A 25,115-nucleotide genomic window follows, 5' to 3' on the forward strand; every position below is an offset into this window, starting at 1 on the left:
GGATTCACTGAGCTTCCTGAATGAATAGATTAATTTTTCTAAGAAATGTCAAAAATTTCCAGGTATTTTTTTTCGAATATTTTTTCTTCCCCATTCCATCTCTTCTCTCTTTAAACTCCAACTGTGTGACTGTGATGATTTACAATTTCCCATGACCCTAGGGCTCTGCTCATTGTTTTCATTTTTTCTTTCTTCTTCAGATGGGATCATTTCCATTGATCTCCTGTCGGGCTCACCATACTTTTGTTCTGAAGTCTACAATTTGCTTTTAAATCCCTCCAGTGAATTTTTTCATTTTCAATATCAATGTTATGGAATTTTCATTTAGCTTTTTATAATGCCTATTGCTCCTTAGGTTTCCCATCTGTTCACTTACTGCGTCCATCTTTTCCTTTTAGTCTTTGAATATATTTATAGTATCTCCTATTGCACTCCCCTGAATACATGTATGTACCTTGTCCTAGGCCAAGGACCCCTAAGAAACCCTTGTACTCTATAACCATACCGAAGTCCCACACTTGATGTGTTCCCTTGTCTTAAAGAAACTAATTTCATCACATACATTGAACTGCTTTGTACTTGCTTATGGTAGACCAGTTACTCCATCAGGTCAAATGGTGGAATACACCCTCAATGAATTCTATTTTAAAACACATGAGTTTTGGCAACTTCAAAACCTACCACTAAGGATGTGCAGGGCAGATTATGTGGCCTGGACAAGACCTATAAAAATACAAATTTTATTATATGATGCTTAATATGCCATTATTGAGATAAAATTTCTCAGAGAAAACGTAGAGTTGATAAGAGAAAAGGCAAACATTCAATCAAAGCAAACAATAAGGGTGAGGGCAACCTGAGAGCTGAATGAAAAAACCTGTCAAACAGAAAGAAGACCTTCAGGCTTGCCTGGTGAACTCTTTCTCCTGAGATTTTACGTTTTAGGAATATACTGAAGAGCTGTCTATGTCCCCACTGTGTATCCTCCAGGGGAAACAGCCAAATCCGATTCAAATGCACACTGCATATTCATAGATGATTTTTGCTCTAGTGTATTCAAGTAGTGTTACTTGCTGTAAAAAAAAAAAAAAAAAGTACCACCACTATTCAGTCATGTCATCACCTTCTGGCTTTCCTCACGTGTTTACCTGAAGATCCTGCTATAAGCCACAGGCGGGTTTTTCACAAGGAAACACTCTAAAGAACCTCAGGGAAAGACAAATATCTTTTACTTAGTGGTACTTGAAGTACTAGACTTAAGGGCACAGACTTCCAAGGGACACCACTTAGACACCTGCAGATTACAGCAGGACACTGAGTTGAGGTTTCTGGGGCTTTCAAGAGAAGCAGCAACTTTGTAAAAGCCCAATGCAGACCCAAGATCCAGAGCAACCAGTAGTAATTACAGGAGACTGAGTGAACCAATAAAGTAATGTAATTGTAGTTGTTTTGAGATTTCATTTACTTACTTAATGCATATTGGTATTATTTTTAATGTTCTGTTTCATTATGCTCATTTATAGAAGACCTGTCCCCTTTCTTTCTTTCAATCCTTAACTTTTACTTAAAGTAAGTGCCAGGACTGGCTCTATGGCATAGTGGGTTAAGCCGTCACCTGCAGTGCTGCCATCCCATATGGGCGCCGGTTCAAGACCCAACTGCTCTATTTCCTATGCAGCTCTCTGCTGTGGCCTGGGAAAGCAGTAGAAGATGGATCAAGTCCTTGGGCCCCTGCACCCATGTGGGAGACCTGGAAGAAGCTCCTGGCTTCGGATCGGTGCAGTTCCAGCTGTTGCAGCCAATTGGGGAGTGAACCAGTGGATGGAAGACTCTCTCTCTCTCTCTCTCTCTCTCTGCCTCTCCTTTTCTCTGTGTGTAACTCTTTCAAATAAAATAAATAAATCTTAAAAAAAAAAAAAAAACTAAGTGTCATCAAACCATGGTCCAGCTCACCACAGGTCAAATGCAGGCAAAATCCAGATACACTGATTGTTTGAAACTGTCTGTGCCTGCTTTCCTGTTACAATAGCAGATTTGAGCACAAATCTTGCCCACAAACCATATTTGTTCCTGTATAAGAAAAGTGTGTTGGGGGCCGGCACCGTGGCGCAGCGGGTTAACACCCTGGTCTGAAGTGCCAGCATCCCATGTGGGTGCCAGTTCAAAACCTGGCTGCTCTACTTCCCATCCAGCTCTCTGCTATGGCCTGGGAAAGCAGTGGAAGAAGGCCCAAGTCCTTGGGCCCCTGCACTCGCATGGGAGACCCAGTAGAGGCTCCTGGCTCTTGGCTTCGGATCAGCACAGCTCCTGCCATTTTGGCCAACTGGGGAGTGAACCAGCGGATGGAAGACCTCTCTCTCTCTACTTCTCTCTCTGTCAAATAAATAAATAAACTCTTTCTCCTGAGATTGTACGTTTTAGGAATATAAAAAAAATTTTTTTAAGAAGTATGTTGACCTCTGTATTAGATTTTGCTTTTGTAAATGAAACTAAATAGTGTCTTTTTCTCACTGAACCTCAAAATTCAGGGATGATTTTATTTTTTACTTCGTCTCTTTGCATTTAGAAGCAGAGTAGTTTCCCCAAGGAATCAATAGGTGGCTCTTGTTGTTGTTGACAAAAAATATAGTCAGAAAAACCAATTACATAACCAGAGCTATAATGTGTTGCATGAGAAATAAATCTGCTTTGATCAGGTGTGATGAGCCCTCCATCAGGGAAAGAGCTGGGCTTCAGACATGGCAATAAGGCTCGCAAAGGCTCTCAGGACTCAAGTCTGTTCTGTGGCTTTGGGGGCATTGGACTTACAGGTGGAGGAGACGTTTCCTGGCAGCCCAGGTGCATTAGGAGGCTGGGAGGGGGTCAAGGAGATAACGGGTACTTCAGGCAAAACTGGCAGAAATTCATTACTTGCATTTTGCTTTTTAGCCTCAGAACATGAGTAGACACAACTGCAATAAAAACTTTGAAATAATAGAGCCCGTTGAAAATAAAACAGATTTCCCATGAAATTTCTCATGACAGAGGCTAATTTTCTGGCCCTGGTACTTGCTGCACACCACATGCACTGAATTTCCTAGCCATATTTCAAAGGAATTCATATATTAATTAACACTTCTTGCAACAGCAATGTTAATGAAGCAGAACAAAGTAAAATCTCATCAGCTTTTGTGATCAAGAATAATCCTCAAGGATTATTTATGATCACAAAGGATAACTTAAAAAAAGTGTCCAAAACCTGGACGTATGCTAATATCATCTAGCAGGTCTGCCCAGAGTCCTTCTGATTCTCCGGGAGTGTATGTTACTTTATTTGACTTGATATTTATTATTCAGGGTATTTTTCAACTTTCTAAGAGACGATATTAATTGCAGAAATGGACAGACATGCAAGGTATTCTGTATTGACAGAAATTCATCCCTCGTGAAAAGAAAATAAAAATATTATGACCCAAGGGTTAATTTGGATTGCAATGTAGCAATCTCACTCAAGGATCCTTCCAATAACATTAAATACCCAACTTATTAAAGTCTCTTTAATCCAACTCCACCATTTTTTGGGTACTTCATTAATGAGGTTATTAAAACTTGACATGGGTTCATGTAAGAAAAAAGTAGACATAGAATCTCACTACCTTTGCAGATGCTTGGGTAAGACAGGAAAGCAAAACAGAGTTAAGGTTTTTCTTTGAAGATAAAGATTTGAGGCTGTTTCATAATGCAAAAATAAAAATAAAATCATGGAAAGAGGTATTCCAGATATAGTAGAGGTGAAATAATTAATGAGTCAAATTCCAGAAAAGGCAGGAAAGCACAAAATTCAAAACACCAATGACCAGACGAATTTGATAGTAAAGAAGTAAGGAAGGTTTGGCTCTCAATATATGTAATTTTTGTTTTCATAGCAAACAAACTTAATTGGGGAAGCCAGATGTGATTCCTTAATTGTGATAAACACACTAATATGAGATGTTAATAGGGAAATGGGGTGATAGGTGTATGGGAACTCTGTACTACTAACCAACAACTTTTGCTTTGTAAATTTAAAACCATTCTAAAATAAAATGTTTTTGAACAAAGTGAACTTGCCACTGAGATGAGGACTTGGTGGTGTAGTGGGTGACACAAAGAGATAATAAGGATTTCAATAGTCAGTGATAGACAGGAAAGCTGGTTGGTTGGAACAAACTGGGAGTCAGGAGCTGCAAAGCAAATCAAGGACAAGTGAGAGGGAGTCCGAGGTGACTGTAGTGACGCATTATGGAACACAGGACCACATAGGAAGGAGAGCCGGGAAGTGGCTGAGGGACTCGGAGGATCTGTGTGGTATCAGGAGAGTGGGATGCATGATGTGGCTGAAAAGGAGTAGAAACCAAGGTGCCAGCACCCAGAAGAACAGGCCCAGAGGGAGAAGCGGCAGGTGACAAGGTCAGGGTCACAATGCACAGGTGGGCCATTCCGGATGGTGGTGAGGCTTCAGAGTGAGCAGCACTGGAATCTACCAATCACTCAGGTAACCAAAGATCTCATGGCCACCCGTCCATGGGGGAGTGTGAGGACAGGCTGGGAAACACAACTTCGCTGAAGAACATCAGTGTAGGAGGCTCACACTTGGGGAAGAAGACAAGGCTTTTTATTTGCATGGGGACAGCTCATGAGCTATCCCCAGATTTTCTACGTGACCCAACAGCTGACGATCACAACGGGAGAGGGCTACAGTAAAACCACCTTCTAGTTTCTCAGCACCAGGGCGGGGCCCTTGCCACACACCAGCACATTGAATGTGATGACAATAATGAAGTAGCACTGACATCCCTACTTCACTGATTCAAACACACACTGAGAGGACACACTCTATGCCAATATCACACAGGTAGGAAGTGTCACAGACGTGCACAGGGCCATAGCACATTCCAGTGCCCATTTGCACAATTAGTATAGTACCTAGTCCCACAAAGAGTAAAGAGACAGGATTCGGGAGGGAGAGAGAAATGCGGAAAGGCATTTATTGCAGGATCAGGCAAGCGCCCACTGACACCCCCTGCTTTCACACACACAGACACATGCCCCAGAGAACAGTGCTCCCGGGTAAACAAGCTAGACTGGGAATTCAGCTTGCCCCTGGGGCAGGCATAACATTTTTTAAAAATTTCCTTGAAAAGTGGAGACAGACGGGTGGGGGGAGGAGGAGAGAGAGAGAGAGATTCCATCCACCCCTCAAATGCCCACAACATCCATGCCTGAGCTTGGCTGAAGCCAGGAGGCCAGAACTCTACCCAAACCTCCCATGTGGGTGGTAGGGACCCAGCACCTGGGCCGGAAGTGGAGTGTCCAGGACTTGAACCAGGCACTCCAATTTGGGACGTTAGCGTTACGAGCAGTGGTTTAACTGGCTGCACCACAACTCTGGCCCCTGTGGTAGATATTGCTAATTCTTTATGCAAAATCCACTCTCCCCTCTTTGTTAGTAGAAAAGCAATTGTGTTTGAGGGCAGCAACATGCTAAACTCAGAGATCTAGGAAAATAAACGCTCCCTTGTGGTATTTCCCAGCTTCTCTGACAGGCTGAGTTCTGGCCAAGGAGTTGAGAAGGGCAGTTCTTGGAGAGGCCTCGTCATAGATCGGTACAAGGGGAGGCACCATGGACACACACTGTTCCATCTTCACCGCCTTCTCTCGGGCCACCTGTGGATGTGGCATCGAGTCATCTTGGGCCACTAGGCAACAGAAGGACCTGAAGACTGGAGGTGTCTACTCTCTGATGGCATCAGAGCCACCACACCACCCCTGCCCTGCTTTCCAGTGGACAGGCAGGCATGTCAGGAACAACAGACCCTGATCCCTTAAGGCACTGCTGCGTTGTGTTTGCTGAGACTTGCAGCTGAATGCGATTGTGTCCAAGGCCTGAAGTCAAATTGTGCTTCCTACTCCTCAACAACCAGACCTTGGGATCTACCTGTGCCAAGCCCGGTGCATCTCGCACCCAGCCGGCCATGTGCACCCAAGATTTCAGCTTACTTTACAACCCAGTCAGCTACAGCCAGACGAGTTCAGTGTTCAGGAGGGTAAAAGCTCAGCTGCTTCTCCTGTGCAGCCCCAGGAAATATTGCGTTCTCGCTGGTTTCTCCCATCAGAAGGAAACAAAAAGGAAGAGGCTGAAATATTTTCCAAGTGAGGGAAAAGGAAGAAACGAGGGAGGAGCCCTTGGTTTGTGGAGGAAGAAGAAAATGCAGATACACGGTGTTTTCTGGTGGACAGTCAGAATTATTCCAAGGAAATTTTTGAAACTTGATTCTCCCCAAGTAAGGAAAAACAGAAAGTCACGAGACGGGTGACCTACATGCCAGGTTTGAGAAAGTCCCCTAGTGTTATTGATGTGCACCCTGATTGACAAGCACTGCCTCAGTGGTTATGGGCTGAACTGTGTCCCCTCAGAACTCCTGTATTGAAGCTCTAACTTCCAACATGACTGTATCTGGAGTGGGAGCCCACAAGGAGCTAATCCAGCTTAAAAGAGGTCTTAAGAAGGTTTTTTTTTTGTTTTGTTTTGTTTTGTTTTTGACAGGCAGAGTGGACAGTGAGAGAGAGAGAGAGACAGAGAGAAAGGTCTTCCTTTTGCTGTTGGTTCACCCTCCAATGGCCGCCATGGCCGGCGCGCTGCGGCCGGTGCACTGATCCGATGGCAGGAGCCAGGTGCTTCTCCTGGTCTCCCATGGGGTGCAGGGCCTAAGCACTTGGGCTATCCTCCACTGCACTCCCTGGCCACAGCAGAGAGCTGGCCTGGAAGAGGGGCAACTGGGACAGGATCGGTGCCCCGACCGGGACTAGAACCGGTATGCCGGCGCTGCAAGGCGGAGGATTAGCCTAGTGAGCCACGGCACCGGCCTTAAGAAGGGTTTTTAAATTAAGAGAAGGAATAGGAGAGGAAGGAGGAGGAAGGGTGGGAACATGACGGGGAGAGAGGGTAGGGTTGGAAGTATCACTAAGTTCCTAAATCTATATACATGAAATCTGTATACCTTAAAAAAAAAAAAAAAAGAGTAGGAAGATTCATGACCTTTCTTCCAGTTGAAGAAGAGAGCGATTTCCCTACGCAACTGCCAACCAGAAAGGGAGCCCAGAACCGACCCTGTTGACACCCTGATCCCAGACTCCCAGTCCCCAAAACTGAGAAAAGCAACATATGCTCTTGAAGCTGCCAGGGTGCGGTATTTCCTCAGGGAGACCTGAGCTACCACAATGCCTCTGGCTGAAGGCGGAAGCCATGCTGCTAACCTGATTCACCACTGCACCATGTTCTCTCTAGGGTCCTCACTAATGCTTTGAAATACCCTACTCATCTTCACCCTATACTTGTCTCCCTCTATTTGGAAATCAAATTGCTGAATCTTTTCTGAGTATCTAACCAATGTTTACTTCTCAAGCAACGGGAATATAAAAGAAAATCATTTTCTTACCTATCCTTAATCCTCCAGTGATTTCCACGGACCCCAGGATCAAGTCCAAAACATTCAATATGGCCTGGATGATACTGCCCCATCTTGCCCCTTTCCTGCTCCCTCCCTACCACCCAGTCCTACAGCCTTCTTCCCATTTCCTGAACACACCAACAGTTTCTTTCCAGAGCCTTCTGTGTGTGCCATTACCACTACCTGGACGGCTCAGAAATCTGTTCTCCTCCTTGTGTGCTTCCTAAGAATTCTACAGAGTTTAAGATAAATTAGACCGCCTATAAATAATCTCCTAGCCCTGTGAACATTTTCTTCATAGCCCTAATAACAGGCATGTTAGTTTAATTATTTATGGATTTGCTCAAGTAGGTAAGGACTATGCTGACCTTACTGTTGTTTGCCCAGGAGATTTAGACTCACTACATAATTATTGGGAGAGTAAGATCTAATAATGTAAGAAATCGCTCTAATTCCCAGATGTGCAGTGCACCCACTAAATGCTGAATTTGGGACAAGAGAAAAACTAAGGACTAGACGGGCTAAGTAACTCTACTGAGCAAAAACCCGAACATGACCTGAAAGATTCTGCTCCTTTTGGGCGTATTCAGACATGCCTCGCCCTTCAGAGTACTGCTCTAAAACTGCTTCTCCAAGAACACGCACTATGGGCACTCCCCGTCATTTTGATCTCTTCCCTTCCTGCAATCCAGCCTAAGACAATGAAAATGCAGTCTACCATGTTCATTTGTACTGGATGGCAGTCTTGTTCTCTAGCCCTGAAATTTGTGAAGGCTCTCAGCCTGGCACGCGAAGGCAGCAACAGCATCTGTTGTACATTCATTCATCAAGCACATAACACACTGAGGAGCTAAAGGGCTAGCTCTTGGGAGTCCACAACTAATTAGGCAAGGTGCTTGCCCTTAGGTAGTTCAGTCGACTGGGCAAACAAGTGAACAGATCATTTTAACATATATGACAAGTATTGTGATAAGCACCGAAAATTCTGGATATTCACAGAAGTGGTATCTCATCCAGATTGGGGGCATGCAAGGAAGACTTCTGGAGATATCCGAGCTTAAAGGCTCAGTGACCCCAAGGTGGGAGAGGACTTTCCAGTCAAAAGGAAGAATGAGTGCATAGGGAAGTGAGTGGGAGGCAGCCTGGCTCATCCCGGAAACTGCAGAAGTTGTGACATCCATAAATGGCCAGTTGGAAGGCCAGAGGAGTAGCAAGGCCAGAGCACTGGGTCCTTCTTCAGCCTCTGTGAAGTTTCTGTTTTATCACACAGGCAATAGAAGACAGGAAAGTTCTACGCCAAGAGAATCGACTGTGCCATTAGAAGTTCCCCAACAAAGGATGCATGGGGGTGAGGTGAGGTTCTGGTAGCTTTTTGAAGTTAGTAAAATGAAGAACAAAGCCAACCAGGCCCCAATGCAGTATATACAGAGGACAGGGATCTGCTATTTAAGAACAATAAATGTGCCCTCCCCTCCTCTCCCCTTCTCTCCCTTGGCTCTGGTCCCATGCCCAGTCTTATTTCCAGGTTCACTTTCTCCCCATTCAATGTCAAGGCCACTTCCCGTACAGTAGCTCACTAGTGCACCCAGGCTGTACTCTACACACCCCAATAACTCCTCTTTCAATTTCTTGCCAATACACTTTTTGGCTACAGATGCACATCTTGAATGCTAGTAGCTTTTCAGGAACAAGAGTCAAATTTTTAAAAATTTATTTTTCTGGAAACTTTTCTAGTCCCTCTCCAGAATCTGATGCCACCATAAGCCAGGGGCCAGAGGTCTGTAAAAGGCTTTCAGCATTAGCATGTCCACACATGAGAAAATCAGTCCAGGTGGGTATTTTAGCGCTAAGATGCTTTAGTTAGAGGTGGTGACTGTGGTACCGAAGATTAAACTCTATCTGGGAAGTCTACCTCCTGTATCAGAGTTCACACCCTGGCTACCCTGCATTTCTGATCCAGCATTTCCACTGGGAGGCACCTGGGAGGCAGCAGATAATGGCCCAAGTGCTTGGGTCACCCACACAGACCTGGATGGAGTTCTTGGCTGCTGGGTTCAGCCTGGTCTATACCTGGCTATCGCAGGCATTTGTGGAGTGGACCAGTAGATGGACGCTCTCTCTCTTTCAAATAGCTAAATAAAATTTAAAAAGAAAATGAAGAGGTAGTGATTAATAAACACAGGACGTTCTCGTGAGAACTGCGGTACTAGGGGGCTTCCCTGTAACAAAACTATCTGAAATGCAAATGAGGCAACCTGCAGTGAGGAAGCCTGGAGCCTCCGTGAGCCCCGGGGGCAGTCAGAGCTTCTCTCAGTGTGCTGTGCTGGGAGCTCCTACCTGACCACCTCATCGCTCCTCCTCCAGTTTGAAGGCCGCGGACATTACAACAGACCCAGTCAAGGCTGGAGAACTGGGCAGTCAAAACTCTCACTTGGCACAGGGTACTGGGCATTTTGTCCCCTCGCACTCCCAAGAAACCGAGTCTGCACGGAGGCCGGTCGACATTCCTCTCCGGGCCTCCAACAAGCATTCCCATAACTCCTTGAGAGACTTGTGGTCAGCTCGAGGAAAGCCCAGGCCTGGGACTGGGGTAAAATTCTCCAACTGGACACAGCTGAGTCAAGATAGGATCAGGCCCACCTGGGTCGATCTGAAGGCCACCTGAGGGCTGGAGATATGGGAAGAAAAATTCTTTACTCAGTACTATCAGGGATTAGCTGAGATTGCTCAAATGCAGTGTGTCTGCAGTTTATCCCATGGTCAGCACCTCACAGCTGCTATCAAGTGTTTTGCTGGAACTCTAATTGCAAGCTCATTTGCTAGAACTAGACTACTGGTTAGTAGAAGGTCTAGCACTAACTTGCTCTTGATCCCATGTGTTTCCACCATAACCAATCTGTTTCTTCTGGACAAAGGAGCACCCACCACTAAGCTAAATTGTCTTTAATAAATACTTCTGAGCTACAGAATCTCTCCATTTGGTTTACATTCGTATCACTCCACTTACTACAAGGATTTCTGGCTGAGTTCCTTTAAAAATAGGATCTTTGCACCTTCAGAGTTCACCATGATGCTTGGTAGAGTAGGCTATTAAATATGCATTGCATAAATTAGGCAGATTGTATTGCTTCTCACCTGTGATTTCTTTGGGGAAGGGCATGAGGAGTGGGAGGAGAGAATCCACCTCAATCACATATGATGACACTCAGCCATTTAAGACCTCAAAATGGGAAATCAGAAAGTCTAAAACTTAAACCTAGGTTTTCTTTGGATCATTTACTTTTTTAAGTGTGAAGCATACATATATGGGGATGGGCATTGTGGCACTGTCACTTGCAAAGCTGGTGCCCTTTATTGGAGTGCCTGGTTCAAGTTCTAGCTACTGTAGTTTCAATCCAGCTTCCAGCTGATGTGCCTACAGGAAGGCAGCAGATACCTCAAGCACTTGGGTCCCTCCTGCCACTCATGTGGGAGACCACGATTGAGCGCCCTGCTCCTCGCTTTGGCCTGCACCAGCCCTAGTTGCTGCAAGCATTTGAAGAGTAAACCAACAGCTAGAAGATCTCTCTCTACCTTTTATATAAATAATCTTTTTTTAAAAATATCTATTTATATGAAAGGCAGAGTTACAGAGGCAGAGGCATAGACAAAGAGATCTTCCATCCACTGGTTCACTCCCCAAATGGCCAAAGCTGTGCCGATCCAAAACAAGGAGCCAGGAGCTTCTTCCAGGTCTCCCATGTAGGTGCAGGGGCCCAAGCACTTGAGCCATCTTATACTGCTTTCCCAGGCCATAGCAGAGAGCTGGATCGGAAGTGGAGCAGCCAAGTCTTGAATTGGCGCCCACATGGGATGCTGGCACTGCAGGTGGTGGGTTTACCTGCTACACCACAGAACTGGCCACTATAAATAATCTTTTTAAAAAAATCTTTTGCACAGTCTTCCAAATGTAGTTATTACATTTGAATTTAATGAGCAAAAAACGTAACAAATCACTGAAAGACACACAAGGCTAGTAAAACATGAAAAATTTTCCAACCTTACTAGTTGTTCTTCACCTACTAAATTAGCAAAATTTTAATGAAACAGCAAATTCAGAAATGACAGGAAGTAAAAAAACACTCATACATTCAAGTATTGGGCAACAAAGAAATCTATATGGATAAGAAACCTTAACAGTTACACCCAAGGTATGTATGTGGGACTATATGTGATGCACACATTCACATATATATAAAAATGTAAACTATATATTTATACTTTTCTATTAACTCCTAAAAATGTATGTCCTAAGAAATCAAAGCACTGACTACAATGTATGTACTCAGAAGTTCAGAACACGACTTTGCCACTTCCCAGCTGTGTGACCTTCAGCAAATTACTAACTTTCTGGGCTATTTCCTCCTCCGTAAAATGATGACTTAAAAAGGAAAGCAAAGTACCTACCTTACAGCACTGCTGTAGACTAAATGAGAATATTTATGAGTTTCAATAAATGGTAAATGCCATTACTCCATGTATACGAGATCTGTAAACAGCCTGATGTCTAAAGACACAGAATGGCTTAAAAGATAAGGGTAAATTCATTCACTGACATTATCATACAGTCATTAAACTGGTGTTCATGAAGAGCTTTTCATAATGTTGGAGAAACATGTGTATTAAATGGAAAAGCATGATATATATTTAGATAAGTATGATTTTAGTTATGCAACATACACACCAATATGTAGAAACAGATCTAGCACAAAACATACCAAAATATTAAAGGTAGTTCTCCTGAGTAGCAGAATTTGATCTGCTTGAAACTGTTTTCTTCTTTATATTTCCCTACCATTATTATTGTCATTATTATTTTTGGGTAAAAGGTATTCCTTTTAAAACAAGGAAAACACTAACTCTAAAAAGTCAAAGTAACAAATGAGTAATTTAAAAAATTCATAAAAATGCCCAACTTTTCAAATGATATAAATACAAAAATTAGTGTAGCTTTCCAAGACTCAATTATTTTCTGTGAACTTGCAAATATAGAGTATCGCATTACTACAAAATAAATATTTCAAGCAACATAAGGCAGTAAATATTCCCTGACTCAAAATCCACACTTGCTCAGGTGAGCCTCTGCTACCCCTAAGCAGGTGCTGCGGCCTCCTGCCGGTTCTGACGCAGGCCTCCCACAGAAACCTAGACCAGCACCGGGCCCTGCTGGTAGCTATTTCAGAGCTGCCCTCCACGTTCCAGTGGGTTTTACCTTCTGTATCTACCACGTCACAAAGTTCTCTTCCCCTTTCCATTTAGGAAGGAAAAAAACCCTCCAGTCTGCTTCTTAGAAAAAGAAAAGGTGATAATACTTTTCCTTCGCCAAGAATAAACTTTCCAGACACTTTCCAACTCTTTTGCAAGCTTTCCCTTTCTTGTGTTCCTTGTGTGACCTTCAGCAAAGTACTAATTTCATTACTAATTACTTTCATTTCATTTGTCCAAAACACAACTGCATTTTAGGCCACAATTTTTCCCACACAGCCCTCAGTCTATTCAATATATGAGTATCAGCCTACATGAATAGCACTCCAGACCTCCCGTAATAGCTCCCAACAGGAGTATACAGAGAATAAACAATCACAGTTTGCAGGAGACTTCAGGAAATCCCTCATATTCTTCAAAGTGTTCCTTTGAAGCAAATCAAAAAGAAACTTCTTGTTCATCAATCAGCATTCCCACTCACCTGCGTAGCACTGGAGTAGACATTATTTGTGTGTGTAGACGGGAAAACCACGCTAGTTATTATGTGTCTGCTGTTCACCCGAGCATCCATCCGTGTTGCATTAAACAGATTGCTGATGACCAAATTTTTAACTGTGGTAGAAGCAGAAACCCCTAGGTGCTAATGCTCTTCGTTGCTCCCTGTGACTCAATTCTCACCGGCAAAAGCTACCCAACAACCTGTCCATTGAATGAACACCCAGCTTTACAAATTAAAACAACACAATCTAAATGCACCATAAATTTATATTTGTTAATCTTGATATTAGAACATTTAAACATTTCAAACTACATAAAAATATGACAAACAATATAAAATAGAAAGAAATTTGTTGACAACTTACTTCTGAAACATCACTCTTTCTTATATTGCAATTAAGCAGTAAGACAGTTTACACAGCTCTCCAGGAAACATACAGTGTTTTTAGTGGAGTGTTATCAACAAAAATCAGCACAATCCCACGCAAGAACGTCTCCAATTTATTATCTTTTCCACAGTACAAATTTCTCACAAACCATAAATCCTTTGCAGTTATTCAAAGTCTGTAAACAAGTGCCTGAATCCCCACACCCCCCCGCCTCGGTTTAAGCTTGTGAATGTTTTAAGTCCTTCGATCAAGTTTCAACTCTTCCGCTTGCATAAGGAATCAAGAGCCTTCTCTCTTTAAATTATTTATATTTTATCATACAGCCTGCAATGCAGTAAATCACAGTGAAAGCCCTGGGGAAAACGAAACGACATGATCTTTACAGCAGAACTTGAAACTCTGTAATAGTAAATGCATTTAAAGAAGCTTCCCATAATAAAAGCATGGGTTTTCATTTCCAGAAATCAAGTCAATTAGAAACCCTAGGTTCTACTTAAAAACCCATTTTGATCTAAAAGTGAAAACAGTCCCCTTATCCATAGTCATTTTTATAATATAAACTCTATACAGTTTCACTTGCAGATTTTTTTTTTTCCAGTCTGGAAAACAGTAGTGCAATTGGTTTTACTTCTTTTAAGTTAGTCAGTCCAGGATGTAAATAAGCTCTGTGGAAAGATAAGAAGATGCTCTGGTAAACAAGAAATTTTGGCAAGCCCATGCTGGCTTACGAGTCCATTAAAGCTTGTAAGTCCATAGTGGCTCTCAACGAAATATTGTATTTACATCACTAATAACAAAGCAGAAATAAATAGGCAGAAGTGACTGTAAACTGTCTCCTCTCTTGATTTTTCAATACTAACTGCCTTGACGAGTCGACTGTATAGTCATTTAAGTAAGCAGGCAGTAGACAGTGGCCCTTAGGGACGTTCCACTGGGGCCTACCCCGGTCCCGAGAGCCCCAACAGGGGTAACATTCCTAAAATGAAAACAAACAAAAAAAACCAGGAGTGGGGGGTGGGAGGTAAAAGTTTACAGATGCCACTTGGATGCGATTCCACGGAGGCTGTCAGGTCACTTCGATTTCTTCTTAAAAAGGCTTTTGATTTTTGATGGCTTTTTGCTTTTCTCTCCGTTGTGACAAAGGTCATGTGGGATGCTGCCGATCCTGGCGACCGTGGGGGCTTCCTGGGCCGCTTTACTGTCGTTGCCAGCTGAGGAACAGGACGTGTGGCGCGGCTTGGGCACCGGGATGCCACTGGAAAGCTGGTTCATGCTACACGACTTCTCCAGGATGCCGTTGTACACCTTGCTGGCGGGACTGAAGATCATGCTCTTGGTCTCCGTCAGCCCTGCGCAATCAGGGGAGCCCCTGGAGAGATCTGCCGTGACGGGTGACTCTCCGCGGGAGGAGTCCTCCAGGGAGAGCTCGTCCCGGGAGACCTTCCGCGAGGACAACGTCTGGTATATCTCCAGGCTTGATGGAGGAGACTGTTTCCTTCCAATGGAAGAGTTTAAGGAGTCACATTCGGAGGCTGTGTCCGGCACTTCCCTGAAGGAGACAAAAGCAAGGTGAACATTTGATGTCTACGTATCCCTAAGAGCACTGGCTGATACCCTAACTAAAACGACTTTCAGGGCTGAATCGTTAAAATCGGAAAGGGAGATGAATATCGCAACTCCGTACACCTTTCAACCAAATTAGAAAATTGTTACCTTAAATAATACAGCTTACCAACATTCATGTTGAATTTTTAACAAACTATGACAATGAAATAGTAAAATATAAGAAGTAACATAATGTAAGTTACCCCTTCTTCAACCGTCAGAGAGAAGATGTTTAAGTGTTGCAGTTTGCTTTTTCTTTACCACTTCAGTGAATTAAGTGTTTTGTTTCAATACAGAGTGTTTTTCTTCTTAACTCAGAGTTGACAATATATATATATTGGAAAAGACAAATCTTGGGCGCTGTCTCATTTCTTAGATATTACATGATGAAATACAGCTTTCTAGAGAAGGAGGTGATATACTAGGCTACCCTCTAAGTTCTGACAAGTTTTAAAGCAGGGAGGCAGGGGAACTGAGGCACAGCAGGCCGTGGGAGTGCATGCGAAGTAAAAGGAAGTATATGATGCTATTTAAAAAAACAGACATTTGATCAATCCTCACAGGGTTCCTCCTTGGAGCATTTCCCCACTTCTCTCCACAGTGGACAGAAAAGCGGACACGAATGGAGAAATAAAGTTCATAACTCCACAGCCAATGTACAGAAAACGGCGGTTGCCCCTCTTCCAGGCCAGCTCTCTGCTGTGGCCAGGGAGTGCAGTGGAGGATGGCCCAAGTGTTTGGGCTCTGCACCCCATGGGAGACCAGGATAAGCACCTGGCTCCTGCCATCGGAACAGCGCGGTGCGCCGGCCGCAGTGCGCTACCGCGGCGGCCATTAGAGGGTGAACCAACGGCAAAGGAAGACCTTTCTCTCTGTCTCTCTCTCTCTCTCTCACTGTCCACTCTGCCTGTCAAAAATAAAAAAAAAAAAAAAAAAAAGAAAGAAAATGGAATCAGCCATTCCCTCAAAATCTAGCTCATCTCCGTTTCTTATCACCCTCCCTCCTGCCATCCCTTTCCCACAAGCACCATGAACTCATTTCAATGATTGCAACAGCTTTCTAATTCGTCTCTTTCCTTCCGTTCTTGTTGTTCCCTCTCTGTTACTTCCCCAGGCAGCCATTAAAGTGATTTCTTAAATGCAATCAGCACATCACTCACCTGCTCCAAACTTCCCAACGCTTTCTCTCATACATGGATGAAAACCCAACATCCTTGTCAAGGCCTAGGACACCTGTCTGGCCCTGGCTCTCTCTCCGAGGCACACCCTACCTCTCTCTTCCAACTTGCAATCCTGGAGCATCCTGGGGCTTTGTGCTCACTCCTCCCTTGGCTAGATGGCTGCCTCCCTCTCCATCTGTACATGGTTACCGTCTGCCCTTCCCCAGAGACACTCCCTAACTGCCCTACTACAGCATTCTGTTTGCCTGTCTTTAGCACCTCAGAACTCAGGAGTGCCTAAGAGGATATTTCCAGAAGGAAACAACCTTAGTAAGAACAGGGAGCCTTCCTAACTTCTGTATTCTTTCTATCAGAATAGTGGTAAGCTCACAGGAGGGACTCAATAGAAACGTGCTGGGTAAATGAGCAGAGTTAGATCTTGAAGACTTGGGATCGTGCCTTGTTCACTTTCATACGCACTGAGCCCGCTGTGAATATTGTTCGTTTCACGAAAGGGATAATTAAGGATGAGAGGGTCAAGGCAAAAGTAGCTGGCAAAAGAAACAAACTGGGAAAAGGAACAGAGCTAAGGATAGAATAGGAAGGCAAGAACACACACGCTTATAATCCACCAGCAAGAACCAGGCCAGGACCTCCTATCACTTGTCTTGGGAACTCAAGCTATCGCAAGTGCATAGCACATAGCAAGGACTAACTTCATACTTACAGAGTGAATGAACTGAACCACCTCTCACTTGGATGGCCTACAATTACTATCATTCTTCACGTTATTTATATGCATGTTTATTGGAGGTATAGTATCTACTTTTGACATATATTTTATGTGGATATATGTTAGATGTATTCTAAGTTGCCTAATTTATGTAATTATGTCTATATACATGAATGTTACTTCCAACATTCTAAATCCCAAACAAATAACAACAAAGTGTCGCTTGTTCTACATAACTACTCTGATTTGGAGTGCAGCTTTAGAACAACTGAAAATTGCACAGTCTTCCCACAGCATGTTCTTTTCTAAATTTTATGCATGTATGAGAAGACCTAATTCAGAGGGAGGTTTAAATGGGCATACACACACACACACACGTACACAGATCAGTAAATATTAAATACTATCATTTTGTAAAGATTCTGCTGATTCAATAGTTGAGCGACTGAAAACGAAGAGGAGGAAAGGTTTTAGAATGTGAAGTCTTCTCATATTTATGAACCAGCTGTGACCTTCTGACACTGCTGTTTGAGATGAGGACCAAAGATGTCTATCAATGCAAAAAGCCCTACTGGACGGCACAGCACTAGTCTTCCTACTGATTTCCAGAAGCCACACAGCCATCGTGCTGATGGCTACAGTTACACGGCAAAGAGCCCATCACCAAGTGCTGTCCACACAGAGGGGCAACAAGTTCTCCAACTACAAGGAGGATACAAAACCAGGATCACCTCCTTAGGAACATGCTACAGTGATCCTCTGCCAATCGGACAATTTCCATTGTGGACAGAAAATGATTACTTGACAATGTCATCTAGGGAGTCATGTGACAGAGAGCTACAGGGATCCCTGAAGGCACCCAGCCCATGGCCTTACTCTCTCATATGGAGGTGGTAAGATGTTGTGGCCCCATGGCGGCTCAGTGGTAAAATCTGAAACTAACACCAGTTTCTCTGTCCCTCAATGACACACTGCTTCAAAAGGAGAGTGGTTCAGGAAGAGCTCAGTGGCACCAGGACTCACGGAGCATGGCTATCCTTGGGCTGAACTAGAATACAGCGCTGCTGCTGCACCCATCTCGTGAAAAGAAGTTATGAATGCAACCTCCTCCTCTAAGTTTCTAACACTTTTTTTAAATCTTTGGCGTATGACACTGCTTGTTCCAGCACATTAACAGGATGAATCATTAAGTGACAACAATATTTTTAACACTAAGTGGTATCAGATGTTTCTTTGTGCTCAAGCACATTTCAGCTCATGTTCTCCGTTTTACACATAAAATTGTTCATATAGTGAGTTCACATCCTGAGACCTCCATCGACTGTGTCCTGTGGCGTCTAAGCACTTACATCTCAAATCAAATGCTTATGAAGCAGAATTTTTAAGATGGTCCCCAATTCTGCCAGGCCCTGAGGCACACACACCTTCCAGTTATTCAATCAAACACACATAGGTGCCGCTGTGCAGGGACCACGCAGAGAAAACCAAGGCCTCCAGCTAGCTGACTGTAATATGGAGATTATTATTCAGGGGAGTCTTTTCAAAGTTGAGTCTAGTGATCAAATAGAGAGGAGTACCTGCAGGGGAACTTCTCTACTGCTGGCTTTGTAAGTGGAGGGCACAAAGCAAGGCACAGCAGTGTCCTTCTAGAATTGAGAATGGCCTCTCCCTCACAGAAGGTACCAGAACCCGTACCACAGTGCCACAACCCCCAGGAACTGAAGTCGGCCACAGCCACGAGGGCTTGGAGGCAGGCCCCTGAACTCTGGATGAGAATGCAACCCCGGCAGCACGCTGGGTTCAGCTTGCTCAGACCCTGAGCAGAATGTGGCTTGGACATGTACCACAGGAACCGAGAGCTGAGAAGCGGCGCTGTCCAAGGCCCATAAATAACAATGTGCATCAAGGTCAGAACACGAACACAGTGCACCTCTCCTCCCACCGTGCTTCCATCCTCACGGCTCACTTCCTCCCGACTCCAACATACGCCGCACTGTATTCACTGCCAGTACCATTGCTTTTCAGCTGAGAAGTAGATGGCCTCCTCCTCCTCCTCATTGCGATAGAGCGCAGGGCAGCTTGACACGGAGAGGATATCTGGATCAGGGGAAGGCAACGAGTGCTGCGTGTGCTGGGGGAGGTGGGGGTGCCGCGCGTGCGGCGGGTGAGCAGCGTGCGGGGGAGGCTGGGCTCGCTGAGACTGCGGCGAGGACGGCACAATGCTGCGACGAGAGCGACACAAGCTACTGCTTCTGGCCAGCGATCCAGCGGGTTTAGCCATGGTCCCTGGAAAACAGCAAGGAACAAAACCCTGACTGAGTCAGCTCGACACTCCCTGCACGGTCATTACAAACGCACACACTAGGGCAATGATGTCACCAAGGGGCCACTGTTCTATTTCCCTTCATCGAAGTAATTGTGCGACTATAGCCATTTTCTACCACCTATACTAGGGAAGTTAAGAAAACAGAAATGTAACAAAAGTAAAAACAGACCTGAAAAATAAAAGGGAAGTTACCATAAACGCATGAGGTTTTCACATCAACTCTAACATTACTAATCACAAAGGTTTAAAAAACTTGCCCAAGGTAACAAATCCTTAAGTTTAGAAATCCTTATAGCACACTAATAAAGATTCTGTGTTGTCCTGCCAACACTGTATGAATGCTGACAATAAAACAGGAGAACCACAATATAAAGTAGGGTGGAACTTTTTTTTTTAAACAATGGTATCTCTTGAGGTAGCACAACCTGACTGAACTTCAAGAAGTTTAAAATACTGCCCTTCCATCTCAGAGCTCACTAGGCCCAACTGAGACCAAAACTTGTCTCTTCTACACCGATCACTGTGGAACTAATGTAAGCCTTAAGTCACCCTGTTTCTGCTGCCAGTCTGCCCAGACCTATGCAGATGGTAAACAAATTCCCCCACATCCTCACTGTCCCCACTGGAGGGGCAGTCCATTTCCTCTTTTCATGGAAACACAGCTCGCCTCAGACCCACCTTCTAAAGCTGACGCCATTCAGTGCCGCACACCTCATACTACAGCATAGGACCCAGGGGCAGTGGCTCTTCACTCCCCGGTGCCGCCTTGCAAACCCTTATTCCTCAGCACTTTCCAAACGAACAAGTTCCTTCTGAAGCTCATGGGCTACAGAGTATGTATCGTCCATGTCTACTCACGGGTCCCTCCCTGGTCACTGTCTCCTTTCTCCTCTCAGTCCACCCACATGACTGTCACCTGCACGAGCAACTTCACTTGAAAGACCTATCCCACACGTTCACCATGGAACAGACAGTTTCTATGTCTTCTCCTGTGACCTTCGTCTCTACGCTCCACCCATGGGCACGCTTTGTTGTGCTAACCGTAAGAATTGTTCAACCTTAAAAACTATAAGTCGAGGTATCAGACACTTGGATTCTAATCAGGTTTCTGTCCTTCCGCTTTATACACTCCGATCCTTCCATTTATCTATCCAACTCTTTACCCCAGGTTCAAGGACCTTAGTTACTGATTATTCTTTCCCTAGCTTATATTTTCACTTAAAAACAAATGCTGAAAATATAAACCTAAAAAACCAAGCAGAGAAAAATAAACACAACAAAATACTCTCCTCTACCCTACACTGGTTTTCAGCTGGAATCTCTCTTCATTTTATTTATTTTTTTAATGATCAGGTTTATTGCAGTGGAACTTAATACAGTGAAACTCTCCAGGTTCAGCATACAATCTATGAGTCTAAAAAGATGCATACCATCATGATCAAGAGATGGAATAGTCCCACTATCCCAAAACTCCTGTGCCCTGCTGGGGTTAACCCTTCCGTGCCCAGCTCCTGGCAACTGTTAACCTGTTTTCTGTCTACTCCCTATGTCGCCACTGCTGACAGATTCCTGGACTGTTAGACCAGTCTCCTAACTGATCTCTTCCCATGAGTTTATTCTCTACACTTCACCTGCGTGCTGACTGCAAAATGGAAAAGTAAGTTGCCACGCCCACAGCTGTGATACCCGCGTGGCAAGATGTTGCTGCGTCGGGGGTCTAAAGCTGCAGGGTTTTGGGGTGCGCGCTCTGTCGGAGTTTAGCCTCAGGCGATTCCTGTGCAGTCCACGGTTGTAACGACCCTCGACTCACAGTAGGGGAGCCGAAGACTGTCCTTGCTAAATTTTGGGGGACACCGTGTCTCTGCTCTGCTGATGATCTCATTATGCATTATCTACCAGCTGTGTTTACACTTTACTGCTTACCCTCATATTCTCAGAAACTAAAAAATCAAGAAAAAGAAGTTTCCCGTAAGCCAGGAATGCAAGTCAAAACATGTCATTAGGTTCCCATTGTAGTAACAGAAAAATGTTAAGGTTACTCAGAGGTTATCTCCAGGTACCTAGAGGGCAAGCAAAACCTTGGACAGTTATTCCCCTAAACAGTTCAGTAAGTAAAACTAAGTCAAAGGTCAATTCTCATCCTCAGTAAGTGAAACTAAGTCAAAGGTCAATTCTCATCCTCAGTAAGTGAAACTAAGTCAAAGGTCAATTCTCATCCTCCGTAAATTGTCTAAAAACAATGTCCCCACTAAACCACTCATATGACATCATTGTTTTAACTCATTTTGTCAACCTTTGTGATAAAAGTTTTTCATTTGCCTGCAGCATTGTTCTTTACTATATAAACCCAAGCCTTACTACAATAAATCGCAGCAGTAACATACACATAACGTGTGTGTGTCTGTCTGTCATTTCCCCGCCGATTTCTGACTCTCCTGGCTCTTCGTTCCCTCGTTCTCCCTCGGTCTGAGACTCCGCGAGAGCCGGTCCGCGGCAGGTGGCGCCCGAACAGGGACCTGAAGGACAGGTAATCTTTCTCTTTCTTTCCTCAGAGTTAGAAACGGCTCTTACGAAGGATCTGCAGTCCTGCCGGCGAAAGTTTACCGGTTAAGCGTAAGTAATCTTGGGAACCATGGGGCATTCATTGTCAAAGAATGAAAAGATGCTAGTTGTCATGTTACGGAAAATGCTGACTAAATCTGGATTTCCTGTCTCGGTAAAAACAGTAAAAACTTTTGCAGGTATTAGACAGGGAATGGAAGAGCCTTATCAGGATTTCATTTCCAGATTAGAAGAAGCAGTAATGAGGATGCTGCCCCCTTCCGAGGGGACAGACATGCTCTTAAAACAATTGGCTTGGGAAAATGCTAATCCATTGTGTCAGGATTTAATTCGGCCTATTAGAAAGACAGGAACTATTCAAGATTATGTAAAAGCATGTTTAGATGCCTCACCAGCTATAGTCCAGGGAATGGCCTATGCTGCAGCTATGAAAGGTCAGAAGTTCAGTACATATGTTAAGAAAACATACGGAGGAGGCGCCAAATCATCATCTATAAATGTTTGTTACAACTGTGGTCAACCAGGGCATATGCAAAGGGAATGCAAACATCCTAAGGAGGATGCTAAGAAGCAAGGGCCGCCGGGGCTGTGTCCTCGGTGTAAGAAGGGAAAACATTGGAAAAATGAGTGTAAGTCCAAGTTCCATAAAGATGGGACTCCTTTAAAAGAGAAACAGGAGGAAACAAAAAACTAGATAAGGGGCGGTCTCCTAGCCCCACACCAAAGGGAGAGGAGTCAGCAGGGCAGAAACATCAATTAAATCCTAAAGCCCCGGAATTTACTGTGCATGATTTGCCTAGGGCAACACCGGGTAGTGCAGGCTTGGATTTGGCAAGCTCAAAAGACATTATAGTGTCCAAGTGGGACGGAGTAACTTTAGTGCCCACTAATGTAAAAGGAACCTTATTGCCTCAAACTGTAGGATTAATAATTGGCAGAAGTTCAAATTATGCAAAAAATTTTGAAGTACTTCCTGGTGTCTTAGACGCGGACACTGAAGCAGACATAAAGATAATGATCAGACCTCTAAAAGAGACTATCCAAATTCACAAAGGACAAAGGATAGCTCAACTTTTATTGCTGCCTTATGTAAACCTGCCAAACAGGATTCTACAAGAAAGCAGGGGCCAAGGCCAGTTTGGCAGCACTGATGAGGGTGTGTTTTTAATGCAAGATCTTGGCCAGCGTCCATTCAAAGTCGTGTCTCTTAATGGCAAAAAATTTAAAGGGCTCCTTGATACCGGAGCAGACAGAACATGTATTACTTCCTCAGATTGGCCCTCAGCTTGGCCAATACATCGGACAGGCTCCTCATTGCTGGGTTTGGGGACAGCTAATGGTGTCCTGCAAAGTTCAGCAATGTTAAAATGGACTTGTGAGGGTAAGGAAGGATATATACAGCCTTATGTTCTTCCCTCTTTACCATTTACCCTATGGGGAAGAGATTTCTTGGACGCAATGGAAGTAAAATTGGTAACAGCAGACAATTTAAATGAACAGCATTTTATATAGGGGCCACTGCAGAAAATTTGGTAGCAGATAAAATAGAATGGCTGACTCAAGAACCTGTGTGGGTGAGTCAGTGGCCCCTAACAGAAGAAAAAATACAGGCTCTTGAGCAGCTAGTACAAGAACAACTAAAAAAAGGGCATTTAGTAAAATCAAAAAGTCCTTGGAATACACCAGTATTTGTTATAAAGAAAAAATCAGGTAAATGGAGGCTCTTACAAGATTTAAGAGCAGTCAATGCAGCCATGAAGGACATGGGTGCTTTGCAACCTGGACTGCCATCTCCGGTTGCTGTTCCTAAAGGATGGAAAATTATTGTTATAGATCTACAAGATTGTTTCTTTACTATAAAATTGGATCCGGCAGACTGTGAACATTTTGCTTTTAGTGTGCCTTCATCAAACTTTAAACAACCTTATAGAAGGTATCAGTGGGTTACTTTGCCACAGGGCATGAAAAATTCTCCTACTTTGTGTCAAAAATTTGTCGATAAGGCCATGCAAATAATAAGGAAAAAATATGCTACTGCATATATAATTCATTATATGGATGATATATTATTGGCTCATGAAAATTCTGCTATACTAGATAATTTGTTGTATGATACTATTCAAACTTTAACTGCTCATGGCTTGGTTATAGCCCCTGATAAGGTGCAAAGAAATCAACCTTTAAATTATTTGGGACAAATAATAAAAGATAATTATATTGTTTCACAAAAGATATCAATTAGAAGGGATAGGCTAAGAACATTAAATGATTATCAAAAATTATTAGGAGACATTAATTGGCTAAGACCTCATTTAAAGATTACTACAGGAGAACTGAGTCCCTTATATTCCATCTTGCATGGTGACTCTAATCCTAAGTCTCTAAGGACATTGACGCCAGAGGCTTTACAGGCATTACAATTAGTTGACAAAGCCTTATCTAAGGCACGTGTACATCAGATAGATTATGTTGTGCCCTGGTGTCTTTTGATTTTTGCAACAGCTTATACGCCTACAGCTTGCCTATGGCAGGAGGGAGTCTTGGAGTGGCTTCACTTGCCTCATACACAGGCAAAGATGCTTGCAGATTATCCTTATTTATGTGCTTTACTAATTACCAAAGGTAGAGCTCGCTCTAAAGAATTGTTTGGCAAGGAGCCAGCCACTATTGTCACACCCTACAATAAAAGTCAAGTAGAGGAACTAATGCAAAATAATGAAGATTGGGTCATAGCGCTGCAAAACTATGCAGGGCAGATAAAATATCATTATCCAAAACATCCTATCATAGAATTTGCAAGACACGTAGAATTGGTATTTCCAGTCTGGTTTTCGCCGCAACCTTTAGCTAAAGCTCAAAATATTTTTACTGATGGGTCATCTTCAGGTTGTGCTGTGGTTTATTCTGAAGAGCACGGTGTGTATGTTGAAAGTGGTAAAAAGACTTCCGCCCAGCAAGCGGAAATTAAAGCAGTCATATTGGCCTTTACAAAGTTTCCACAACCATTTAACCTTTATTCAGATTCTAAATACGTGGTTAATTTATTTCCAGCCTTAGAGACAGCTCTCTTATCAGGAAAATCACCCATTCTTACTCTATTAAAACAATTACAAAAATTAATAAGAGAAA

At 43.6% G+C, this 25,115-nt stretch overlaps 1 protein-coding gene across 2 annotated transcripts in view; it reads right to left on the reverse strand.

Moving 5' to 3' along the window:
- Positions 1–13,460: 13,460 nt before the first annotated feature.
- Positions 13,461–25,115, reverse strand: part of STIM2 (stromal interaction molecule 2) — a 162,445-nt gene continuing 150,790 nt past the window's right edge. The window contains exons 11-12 of one of the 2 annotated variants that reach the window (XM_062213281.1): positions 19,111–19,384; positions 13,461–15,149 (exon numbers count right to left, since the gene is read on the reverse strand). In XM_062213281.1, coding sequence (XP_062069265.1) covers positions 14,672–15,149; positions 19,111–19,384 — 752 coding nt within the window. In that variant the 3' untranslated portion in view covers positions 13,461–14,671. The remainder of the gene's footprint in view (positions 15,150–19,110; positions 19,385–25,115) is intronic. The other variant, XM_062213282.1, reaches the window with a different exon arrangement.

This window comes from Lepus europaeus, chromosome 16 (genome assembly GCF_033115175.1).
Source record: "Lepus europaeus isolate LE1 chromosome 16, mLepTim1.pri, whole genome shotgun sequence".
NCBI lineage: Eukaryota > Metazoa > Chordata > Mammalia > Lagomorpha > Leporidae > Lepus > Lepus europaeus.